General features: G+C 42.3%; 1 protein-coding gene across 1 annotated transcript; it reads right to left on the reverse strand.

The window, feature by feature from the left end:
- Nucleotides 1-5,461: 5,461 nt before the first annotated feature.
- On the reverse strand, nt 5,462-7,586 carry LOC146974152 (complement C1q-like protein 3). The gene is made up of 4 exons (XM_085797251.1): nt 7,382-7,586; nt 6,186-6,278; nt 5,972-6,103; nt 5,462-5,877 (listed from the first exon to the last, which is right to left on the reverse strand). The coding sequence occupies exons 1-4, from the start codon at nt 7,563-7,565 to the stop codon at nt 5,603-5,605; spliced, it is 684 nt and encodes a 227-aa protein (XP_085653377.1). The 5' UTR covers nt 7,566-7,586; the 3' UTR covers nt 5,462-5,602.
- Nucleotides 7,587-12,835: the final 5,249 nt, after the last annotated feature.

The following is a 12,835-nucleotide window of genomic DNA, read 5'->3' on the forward strand; positions in this document are numbered from 1 at the left end:
AACGGATTTTTCTTTTTCTGCCTACACGACAGTGAATGGCTTACTCAATTTGTGAAGCCACTGTTGAATGCAATTTGTCAATTAGCTCAGTGTGATAGACAACGGTCTTTGGTTCCCGAGGTTGTGGGTTCAATCCTCAACTGATGCAACTTGGACATTATAAGGACAACTGTCTTGTCTTCCTATTCTCCTGTTTGTTGCTCAGAATTGCCTAAATTTGCCCAAAAGTAGCCCGGACCCGACCCATCGCTGCGCAGCAGCTATAATTCATCTTGTCCTCACATAATAGGGTTCAGACGTGTCGATTCTACCCTTTGCAGAGTCTAAAAAGTCTTTATATCATAAATTACTGAAACATTATATGATGAAATAACTACTCTACTTTAACAGACACAGTAAAGATGCTTCAAAAAAAAAGTAGTAATTTATGCATAAATGTATGCATAAATAGGCTACTTCTACAGACCCTCTTTCCTGTTGTTATAGTCTATTTTGTGTAATGTTCTTCTACTTAAACAGACAGACCTTATGTGACCTTATATCAAATAATCTTATACCTCACCAAGAAGGAGTTTGATGTCACTGTCAGGCTGCATAATACAGGACAGTTTGATGGTAGATTAAGTAGTGAAAATGACGCAATAAAGGAACACTTCAACTAATATGAGCTTTTTAAATTTTTATTTTTATTTTTCAACTGGTTAAAGATGTTTTTTATTCTGCCAACTCCGCCCACAACACCTCATCAATCACCCCCTCTAAAGTGGGAGGTGATCTGAACCGATGGCTACTGCAGGTACAACAACAACAAAAAAACCCCCCACCCTGACAGATAACTCACTGCGTCAACACACACTCAATTCAGAGAGACCTTAATGGAGCGGGATATTTGTGCTGACAGAGCTCTTGTTGCAAGCTGGTAGGTAACTTAGAGCATCAGACAGAGCATCACCATGACGACTGTTCATGACGGAGGAGGAAATGTTTCCGAGAAACCTCTTTAGACGTTTACATCCACAACCCCCCCAGAATCCAATTTATAACCAAGAATTTAACATCACCTGTCGAATGCAGTATCTATATCAAACCTTCAATACATAATACATAATTCAGTTCAGTCCTTTTTTTTCTTCTTCTTTTTTTTTTTTTTTTTTTACTGTAGGCTACATCTGGTTCTGGCTCAGTTATTGTTAATCTGGGTCCAATATCTCATGTTTTGTATGTCAAGCAAAAGGTTCAATTGCTGAAGAGCCCACTGCCTTTATTGTCTGTTTCACATTTTAAAATAACATCTATTATTAAGACTGTTTCTATACCTAATTCTAGCCTAAAACATCCTTATCCCATAGGTAGAGAATATGAATATCAATACAGTCCAATGTGTGTGTTCAAGCTCTAATAAAAGTTGATCATCAATTTGATATTATACATCCGTTTCTGGCTCAGTTATTGCAAATCTGGGTCCAATATCTCATGTTTTGTATGTCAAGCAAAAGGATCAATTGCTGAAGAGCCCACCGCCTTTATTGTCTGTTTCTAGTGTTATTTCACAGGGGAACAAAAAATTGATGAATACATTAAGATGTAAATTGATTTATTCAAATGACAGAGAATCAAATTACAGAGACTCAGAAAAACCCATCACTTTAAGCTTTGAAAAAGAAACACCATAACATTATTGTCAATTAATGTCATATAGATCGAGGTGAAAAACATCTATAGAGGGAGTGTTTCCCTCCTTACATCGTGAAAATCAGATGACCACTGAAGGTGGTATGGTGGTTTTGATTGTCATATACCTTGTTTTGCTTCCACAAACGCACAAACACAACGTCTCCAGCCTCCAGCAGCAGTGAAGCACCTTGAGACGAACTCGCAAAATGTTGTGACTGATTCTCATATGCAGCAAAAATGTGGTGTGTGTTCTTGACCAACACAGAAGCAGTGGGAAATCCACTCACGCCCATGTGCCACTCAAAGTGATAAGCTCCTCTCACAGGTGCAGTGAAGACACCTGTGGGAACATTTTGCCAAGTTTGATGATCACAGTGACTTTTAAACAAAGCAGAAACTGAAACACTTATTGTTAATATTCCAGAGTTCAGTACCTGTCTTGGGATTGTAGGCACCTCCGATGTTTGTGAAGACATTTTTGAAGATCAGAGTGGTGTGTTCCTTGAAGGCTCCAATAGTCGCTGCACCCTCAGCCAGCAGAGAGGCGGAGAAAGCCACCTGTCGGACTGATGGAGAGGACTCACTTTTATTTCTTGTATGTGTGACGACAAATTGTAAATAAAAGGTCACAGAAAAATCTATACCTTTCAGATTTGTCTTCAGTATGTTGATGTCGGTCTGTTGCTTTTCCAGTTTTGCTGCGTACACAAAAAGAGCAGACAGTTTTGAGAGAGTTTCTTCTGCACCCGTGAGTTTGTAAAAATCTAAATCAGTGGTTAACACTATACTCATTAGCCTCAAAGATTATGCAGGATTTGTTTTGTTTTTTTGTTTTTTAACAACACTGTCACAGGGAAGACGGCCGACCTCCATCATAATAATAATAAACTTTATTTCAAAATCATATCCTACTTTATTGAGATGCACATGTATCTGACTGTTACTGTACCTTGGTTCTCCTTTTGTAGGGACGTCATCCTCTCCTTCAGTTGGGCCAGTGAGGCGGTCATCTCTCTCAGCACAGCGTTGATGTCCTGTGGCACGTACTCTTCGCTTATCTGCAAGTCAGCCTGACCTGTGGCGGAGACGGAGCAGAGCAACAGCAGCAGGAACACAGATGCAGCGACCTTCATCTTTCACACTGGAAATGTTCGCAGTCAATATTGTCTGCAACCAAACCCCTGTGTGGTCTTTTTATAGGGGAAATCTGGGAAATCACTTTCACTGAAAGAATGCCCCAAAAAACAGGAAACACAAGATGACACCTCATCGTATGATAAGAGAAACAACACCTAGGCTTCAAGTATGAGGAACAGAGTGTTGTTATCTCAGAGTTCCTAACCGCCAACCCGGCCAAATGCGGGTTTGACAGTTAGTTTGGCCGATCCATATCTTCTTGGGAGTCCCATTTTAAAATAACATCTATTATGAAGACTGTTTCTATAATTAGCCTAAAGCATCCTAGGATTATCCCATAGAGCATATAAATATCAACAACACAGTCCTTTTTGATCTTTGATTTGATTTGGGCCACGGCAGACTCTGTCATATCAAGGTTATAAACCTCACAAAGGTGTGTGGAGTGGTCCAAGAGGCAGCTGCACACACATCCTCCACTGAGATACAATGCCTAGGAGACAGCATGAACTGGACAAAGGCTATGTAATCTCTCATCCTCCTCTGATATTTAAGGGGGAGGGGAAAACTTTAACGACAGGTTAATGACAGTGGACTTGAACCCAGCTGTAACAACCTTAAGTTGGAACAGGGTCAGGACGCAGAGTCGCTCTCCTATTATCACGGGAAAATGTAAGGCAAGACTGATGGACAGACAAAGCTGCCAAACTTCCCACCTGTTTCGCTGAAACTACTGCCACTAACAGGGCTGTTTTTTAGCAATAACATTTGTAGCCCCCCTACTAGAGGCTCCAATGTGGATCTTCATCCAGAACTGTAGCTATAAATCCCAACTAACAGACACCTTGCATAAACCATGAGGCTGGCTGTCGGAGGCTTGCCATCTATCCTCACATGGCAAGCTGAGATGGCAGCCAGGTGAGAAGAGAATGGAAGACCCTTTTGTTGTAGACTGTGAAGGAAGCACATGATAGTCATGACGAAATGGATCATCACCCTGCTCCACTCACCAGTGCCCAAATACTTTCCACTTGTATGAGTACAGAGTCCTGGTGGAGGGAGCTCTGATATTTTGGATTACCTCTACAACCTCTAGAGGTAACCCTTCCCCTAACAAGCGCTCCCACTCAGGGGCCAGAAAACTAGCTTCCACCGTTTCTGAATGGAGAACCATAGTGGACAGTGAGCTGTGTCTCATGAAGCAAAATTTAGGCTGCTTATGCCCGTCGAAATGATCCCAGATACTCTCCACAACCTGCGAGTGGAGAGGCCAGTCTGCTTTTCAGGGTCGGCCCCTCAGTAACAGGTCTACTGTTGTGAATGTGCGAGGCCCACAGGGACCGTCGGCTGTGAGCCCACATCAGAACCTAATGCCAGTCGTCGACCGGGGCTAACCGTTAGCTTCAGAGAGTGAGGAAAGCTCCAGCTCCCGTGTTCAACGCTGTGTGGTGTGTAAGTGGTTGTGGTGATATTATAAATGTACATTTTTGTTTGATGATGTTTATGACCCGTGACCAATGTTTTTTTCTGTGAACCTTCATAGCCCACTGCCGTATTTTGTATCCTTTTATTTCTATTATTTCAGTATTTTCTCTACATCTCAAACCGAGAATAGCTTCCTGAAGTTTAAGATGTAAAATAAACAATACAGCTACAAGAACCCCAGCAATTGTGTCCTGTGCGTTTCTCATCGTATGATAAGAGAAACAACACCGCTTCAAGTATGAGGAACAGAGTGTTGTCTCAGAGCTCCTAACCACCAACCCGGCCAAATGTGGGGTTGGTAGTTAGTTTGGCCGATCCATATCTTCTTGGGAGTCCCATTTTAAAGCAGAAGTAAGTGATATATTTGTGTTAATATAAGTCTTAAATAGTTATATCTTCCGACAGCAATCACTTACATAGAGTGTTTGGACTGAAACACGGGTCTGTCAGTCCCTCTGCTCTGCTCTGAGCCGAGGAGAAAACATTTATCGTATCCTACAGTTTTTATCCAATGAGGAGAGAGAACGGCATGCAGGGCTGTGTGTGCAGCCAAGGAACGCCGTGAATGTGGCGACGTAGGGACGAGGACTGTTATGGTGCGTTCAAGGAAACTCGTATTTTTCCGACCGTGAAGTGGTACCAGTTCGATCTGGTACGAGTTCACCGGTCGGAAGTTACGAGTGGCTGTTATAGTGACTTTCACCGGTAAAACAGGTCGGAAAAACACGAGTGGGTTGCCTGAAACGCTACAAAGTCGTAAGTTGTGACTTGAAGCTGTAATTTACGATTTCAAAAGCCTGCCTGGAACGCAGCATTAGCGAAAACGACCGGACCACTTACTTCTGCTTTAAAATAACATCTATTATTAAGACTGTTTCTATACCTAATTCTAGCCTAAAACATCCTTATCCCATAGGTAGAGAATATGAATATCAATACAGTCCAATGTGTGTGTTCAAGCTCTAATAAAAGTTGATCATCAATTTGATATCATACATCCGTTTCTGGCTCAGTTATTGCAAATCTGGGTCCAATATCTCATGTTTTGTATGTCAAGCAAAAGGATCAATTGCTGAAGAGCCCACCGCCTTTATTGTCTGTTTCTAGTGTTATTTCACTGGGGAACAAAAAATTGATGAATACATTAAGATGTAAATTGATTTATTCAAATGACAGAGAATGAAATTACAGAGAATCAGAAAAACCCATCACTTTAAGCTTCGAAAAAGAAACACCATAACATTATTGTCAATTAATGTCATATAGATCGAGGTGAAAAACATCTATAGAGGGAGTGTTTCCCTCCTTACATAGTGAAAATCAGATGACCACTGAAGGTGGTATGGTGGCTTTGATTGTCAAATACCTTAGTTTGCCTCCACAAATGCACAAACACAATGTCTCCAGCCTCCAGCAGCAGTGAAGCACCTTGAGACGAACTCGCAAAACCTTGTGACTGATGCTCAAGTATAGCAAAAATGTGGTTTGTGTTCTTGACCAACACAGAAGCAGTGGGAAATCCAATCACGCCCATGTGCCACTCAAAGTGATAAGCTCCTCTCACAGGTGCAGTGAAGACACCTGTGGGAACATTTTGCCAAGTTTGATGATCACAGTGACTTTTAAACAAAGCAGAAACTGAAACACTTATTGTTAATATTTTAGAGTTCAGTACCTGTCTTGGGATTGTAGGCCCCTCCGATGTTTGTGAAGACATTTTTGAAGATCAGAGTGGTGTGTTTCTTGAAGCCTCCAATAGTCGCTTTACCCTCAGCCAGCAGAGAGGCTGAGAAAGCCACCTGTCGGACTGATGGAGAGGACTCACTTTTATTTATTGTATGTGTACAGAGGACAAGTTCTAAATAAAAGGTCACAGAAAAAAACTATACCTTTCAGATTTGTCTTCAGTATGTTGATGTCGGTCTGTTGTCTCTTCACTGCAACCTCCTGCTTTTCCAGTTTTTTCAGTTTTGCTGCGTACACTGACAAAAGAGCACAGACAGTTTTGAGAGAGAGAGTTTCTTCTGAACCAATTTGCAAATATCAAAATCAGTGGTTAACAATGTACTCATTAGCCTCAAAGATGATGCATGATTTGTTTTGTTTTTTGTTTTTCAATGTTTGTGAAGACATATTTGAAGATCAGAGTGGTGTGTTCCTTGAAGCCTCCAATAGCCACTTCACCCTCAGCCAGCAGAGAGGCTGAGAAAGCCACCTGTCGGACTGATGGAGAGGGCTCAGTTTTATTTCTTGTGTGTGTACAGACGACAAGTTCTAAATAAAAGGTCACCAAATAAACTATACCTTTTAGGTTTGTCTTCAGTATGTTGATGTCGCTCTGTTGCTTTTCCAGTTTTGCTGCGGACACTGACAAAAAAGCACAGACAGTTTTGAGAGAGAGAGCATTTCTTCTGCACCACCAGTGAGTCTGTAAAAATCAAAATCACTATACTCATTGGCTTCTAAGATGATGCAGGATTTGATTTGTTTTGTTTTTTAACAACACTGTCATGGGGAAGACGGCACAACCTCCATCATATCCAGAGATGGCAAAAGTACCAAGATTCTTTACTTGAGTTGAAGTAAAAGTACCTGTGTAAAAAACGACTTTGGTAAAAGTAGCTACTGATCCAATTGTCTACTCAAGTAGAAGTAAAAAGTACAGGCTCTGAAATGTACTCAAAAGTATTATTAAAAGTAGTATATACTAAGTATTTCTATTGCACGATTCACTGCAAAGCTAATAACCACACGATAACTTATCTTGAATCCATTTCATCAATGTTAGTATTTGAACAATTCACTTAAGTTTACCTGCTGGACACAAGATGTATCCTAATGTACTTCACCATAGTCAATTGTAGGCATTTGTATTGTACACTTCAGGTTTACTCATCACACTTCTGAACATTCAATTTTGGACCAGGATTGGCTTCTAAACTGTGGTGTCACAAATCATGCTCGTAGTCCCAATTAGAAAAATAAATACTTCTAAAAGTATAAATTACCTCACAATTCTACTTAAGTGAAGAAACAAAGTATTTCGTTACTTGCCATCACTGATCATATCCTACTGTTACCGTACCTTGGTTCTCCTTTTGTAGGGACGTCACCTTCTCCTTCAGTTGGGCCAGCGAGGCGGTCATCTCTCTCAGCACAGCGTTGATGTCCTGTGGCACGGACTCTTCGCTTTCCAGCAAGTCAGCCTGACCTGTGGTGGAGACGGAGCAGAGCAGCAGCAGCAGGAACACAGATGCAGCGACCTTCATCCTTCACACTGGAAATGTTCGCAGTCAATGACTTTGTCTGCAACCTGTGTGGTCTTTTTAAAGGGGAAATCTGTGAAATCATTTTCCACAGAAAGAATGCCCAAAAAACAGGAAACACAAGATGACACCTCATAACGGCTTCAAGTATGAGGAACAGAGTGTTGTTATTTCAGAGCTCCTAAGCCAACCAAATATGGGGTTGCCAGTTAGTTTGGCCGACTCATAAAATAACACATCAATTGAGCAATATCAATATCAATACAGTCCAACAAAGTACAAGGACTCACACATAAGAGAGAAGTTTTCATAATTTGTACAGGGTTTAGGCATATTTTGATAACAATGTTTGTTTTAATCTCTTCAAAAAAAAAAAAAAAAAAAAGGATATCCAAAGGCATAACTGAACACATACCCTAAACTTCATCTCCTGTGCAAAATGGTGAATAGGGTGTTAGGCCGCGTTCAGACTGCCAGCAAAAATCAGATTTTTAGCCCCTCCAGATTGGAACCGGGTGACTCTTTTGAAGTCTGAACAGTCCCAAATCACATGAAATCCGATTTTTGCAAAACGGATCGAATCATTTTCCACAGAAAGAATGCCCAAAAAACAGGAAACACAAGATGACACCTCATAATACAATAAGAGAAACAACACGGCTTCAAGTATGAGGAACAGAGTGTTGTTATTTCAGAGCTCCTAAGCCAGCCAAATATGGGGTTGCCAGTTAGTTTGGCCGACTCATATCTTCTTGGTAGTCCCATTTTAAAATAATATCTATTATGAAGACTATTGCTATACCTAATTCGGGGTCATCCCTATGTTCCCCGGGTCCTACGTTCCCCACCTTGTATGTTTCCCGCTTTTCCCCAAAAGGGTCCTATGTTCCCCACTGTGTATGTGGATCATAGGACCCTATTTTTGTAAAAAGATCCTATGATCCCCAGTATGTATTGTGACTGGGGAACAGTCCCCTTTTGGGGAAAAACGGGAGAACATAGGACCCTTTTGCAAAAAGAACATAGGTGCGCTCCCGCCGCCATGTACACTTTAAGAGTAGAGAATGGAAGACCGTTTTGTTGTAGACTGTGAAGGAAGCACATGATAGTCCTGACAAAATGGATCATCACCCCGCTCCGCTCACCAGTGCTGAAATACTTTCCACTTGTATGAGTACAGAGTCCTGGTGGAGGGAGCTCTGATATTTTGGATTACCTCTACAACCTCTAGAGGTAACCCTTCCCCTAACAGGCGCTCCCACTCAGGGGCCAGAAAACTAGCTTCCACCGTTTCTGAATGGAGAACCATAGTGGACAGTGAGCTGTGTCTCATGAAGCGAAATCTACTTATGTCTGTTGAAATGATCCCAGATACTCTCCACAGCCTGCGAGTGGAGAGGCCAGTCTGCTTTTCAGGGTCGGCCCCTCAGTAACAGGTCTACTGTTGTGAATGTGCGAGGCCCACAGGGACCGTCGGCTGTGAGCCCACATCAGAACTTGTGATGCCGCCTGGTGCATTGCTTGAGATGAAACCCCACCCTGACGATTGATATACGGAACCGTTGCTGTGTTGTCGGATCAGGACGGGTCTCCAACATTGATGTGTCGCTTCTCGTGTCGTGTTCACCGCAGCGCCTGTTGACTGTTTGCCCCTCGCAGACTGCTCCCCAACCATATGTAGGCTATTACCCTTTTTTAAGGTCCGTTCCAGCCAAGGTGACAGCGTGCTGTCGATGGCTGAGGCGTGCGGATAACCACGCCGAGTGACCCGTGATGACAGCTGTTTGAGAGACACAGTTTGATAAAAAAAAAACATCCTGGCCTCAATTGATGCTCAATTTTTGGGACTGGGCAGGGGGTCGTAGTTTCTACATGTACTAAATCATGAATGTGTGCTTGTGTGTGATCATGTCCCAGCTCCACGCGGAGTTTCAGGCTCATTCTTTTCAATGCCCTGGCGCTCATATCTGTGAGTGGCAGATGGGCATGGTGACGCACAGGGAATGACACTTGAAGCACTGTGAAAGTTCATTGTGTCCATATGGAATAATTAGTTTCCCTTTTTCTTTTTTAAGACAAGTTGTTTTTTCTCATACCTTTTTGTTGACGGTTTCGGCGTTTTCTTCCGCCTTCATCAGAACTGTCACCGTGATGTCAGACGGTGATGTGCTTTATCAGCTGGAAGAAAATGCCGAAACTGTCAACAAAAAGGTATGAGAAAAAACTACTTGTCTTGAAAAAGAAAAAAGGAAACTAATGACACTTAAAGCAACTGTGGTGAATGAGAATGATTGGTGAACTAGTTATGCAGCATTCATGTCGATCGTGTCCACTTCACTGCTTCAGTCGCATGAAGCACCGTTAATGTTTTGGTTGTCTCGGCTCTCTGTGGGAGCTGAGCTGAGCCATCAAACTGAGGCGACAGAGATTTGGTTGTTAAGTGTAGCGTCAGGCCGTTAGCCTATCAGAAATTGAAGGATATTACTAAACCATGGTAGGTTTGGAGGAGTGGGAAAGAAAATGATTGAAGCTTTCTAACATTCATACTTGTAGGATTTGAAGAAGTATGAGCAGGTGTACAGCTGAGGTTGAAGACTAATAAATATAACCGTTTAGAAACGCTAGTCAGATCAGTGGCGCATGCAGATTATACGCGCTCGGTGATCAGATGTCCTGGGATCGAATTCAGGTCTTGGCGTAAGAATTATAAGTTATATCACGTAATTTTAATAAAGCTTATCTAGTTTGCAATGACATCACTCTACACCATAAACTGTTTGGACTTGTTTCATAAGATGGGCAAGTGCAAAAAAAAAAAAAAAAACTTGTTTCATAAGATAATGTGTAGCCTATATGAATCTATCTATCTATCTAAAGTCTTAGCCACAACTTAATGTTGATTTTATATTTTATTGTGTCATCTTAAAACCATACATAAATGTAGTGTACTGTTGTTGAACAGGAGTGTGCGTGGCAACTCAAATCTCACACAATCAATGAACCAATGAATGACACGTCTCAATTGCACTTCATTTTATTGAACACTAGATGTCATACTCGAGCGACTGTGTCAGTGAAGCCTCGAGTAATGAACCATTACTCGAATAAGGTGTCGAAGCCTCAACAAAGCCTCGGTTGCCCATCACTACATACAACCCCACGTTGGCCTGCACGTGGATCTGCTGATCTGACTGGTTCATGGCTGTCACATGGCTGCCAGTGCGGCCAATCACATCGACCTGGGTCTAGCGTCATTCCTCTCTCTCTATTGGTTAAAATGAGCCGCCCCTCACTCGAATCGACCACTCCGCTGCAGAGATAGAGGCTGAAAGCCAAACCCACCCAGAAGCTGCTCTGAGAGTGCAGCAGTACACAGAGAGACCATGGATGTATTATATTAACTGGATACCGGACCAGAAAATGGCCGCCGTTCATTTCAATGGAAGTTGCTCGCCTGGCGCATACGCCGAAAAAGTTTCTGACTTCCGGGTTTACTTCCGCGTTATGCGGCCCATAGAGCATGCGCAGTTGAGTCACCCCCCATAATGCTCTGCGGTCTCCCATCATGCCCTGGGGCAATGAGAACGAGCAACCGCCGTTCTAGTTTTGGCGCTGCGCGTTCATGTATGTGTTACTTGCATAGACTGTAAAAAGAATGGACGTAGCGTCCGTGACGTCACCCATTGGTTTGGGGGAGTCTGTTTTGTGCCGCTACTACGGGGGTTTGAGCCGCGCCATGTTGGATTCTACTTGCCATATTTGGAGCGGTGCGGCCGTTGGCCGGCTGAGAACCCGCCCACTGGCCTCGTAGCAGCGGTCGCCGGACCTGTCACTCAACGGTTCTGCGCCCTAATTGGCCAGAACTTTAAACCTAATAACAGTAAAACGGTAGAGTTTAAAAAAAATTCACCCCCCTCAGAGTGTGTGCGGGGGTAGAAACTATCGGTTGAGACCAAAAAAATGAAATGTACCAGGCTGTAAATATGTTTTTTAAAGCTGTAAAATCGGCTATTTTAACATGGGGCTCAATTGGAGTTGCTCCCTTCTGGAGCCAGCCCCCAGCGACAGCCCAGGGGATTGCAGCTTTTTGAACGCGGAAGTGAGCTTCACTTCTCAGACCGACAACTGCCCCCTTGGTTACTTGTGGATTTAAGGAATGAGTATTAAGACTTTTACAGGACTCACACGGACTTTAAAACAAAGATAATGATTTAAAAAGTAAGACGGCCGATCGTAGGTTTACTACGGTCGTTTATAGGATCGTTAAATCGTTTTGACAGTTAATTAATATACGATGTTACACTGAAAACGAGTTAGTCCGAACCTGTAAGCTTAAATCACAATGGAAAATAAATCATAATTAACTGTATTTTTGTTAAACATGACAGAGATGACCACAGAACACCTCAAATAATGTAATGAGGCTTTACTCTTACCTTTTTTATATTCAATAGTATATTTAACTTGCTGCACAGTTCACCAGTTGTATTTACAGGATGTTGGTGGAGTATAGTCACACGTGTTTTGTTTTTATCAACCACAGGTGTGATTAAAGAAAATTAGAACTCTTTGGCAAATGCATCTTCCTTTTAATAATTGTCTGTACTGGCTGTGTTCATAGTTTAATCATCATCATTAAGCCTTCAGGTGGATGAGACTCTTTGTAATTCAACAGTTTAACTTACTTTATACAATATTTCCACAACACGCAGAATATCAGTGTCCACTAAATACAGCTGTTACAGAACCAGACATTTTTAATCAAACACGATGCCCCAGACACAGTTGCAGATGTTGGATTTGGTAGAAGAAGAAAAAAGTCACAAGCATGTTTGTTTTTTTCCGAACAATTTAATAATATGATTATGAGTTTAAGTGATCATTTAGCATACTGACACTGAACAAACACACACTGACGACGGTGAGGAGGAGGAGGATGAGGAGGATGAGGAGGACGTCCACGGTTCTCCCTCCGGCCCCGGTGAAGACGGGGAGCCGCTGCACCGTCAGGACACACACACGACACACACCGACCATGGGGGAGTCTGGAGAAGTCTCGGTTTACATTTTACCACCGTGGCATTAATTAAGCCGTAAAATAAATTAACGTGAACGGAGCAACAGGTGTAGAACATCAGCCGCGATGAGACACTGTTGACACACACAAACACATAGGCTACAGCATAAATGACTTATCAAGCTAAAATTACTGAAAAATATGGGTTTTACAGGGAAAGTAATGTAAAACAGTCCGGTTTCACGTCAGTCACTAC

The sequence above is a fragment of the Trachurus japonicus genome, chromosome 14, assembly GCF_045865225.1.
Source record: "Trachurus japonicus isolate A0001 chromosome 14, Traja_1.0".
Taxonomy (NCBI): Eukaryota; Metazoa; Chordata; class Actinopteri; order Carangiformes; family Carangidae; genus Trachurus; species Trachurus japonicus.

Coding starts and splice junctions, on each gene's coding strand:
- LOC146974152 (XM_085797251.1), bottom strand. CDS start 7,565: ATGAAGGTCGCTGCATCTGTGTTCCTGCTGCTGCTGCTCTGCTCCGTC. Junction 6,279..7,381: donor CCTACAAAAGGAGAACCAAG/GTACGGTAACAG, acceptor CTCTTTTGTCAG/TGTACGCAGCAAAACTGAAA. Junction 5,878..5,971: donor GGCCTACAATCCCAAGACAG/GTACTGAACTCT, acceptor ATGTTCCCACAG/GTGTCTTCACTGCACCTGTG.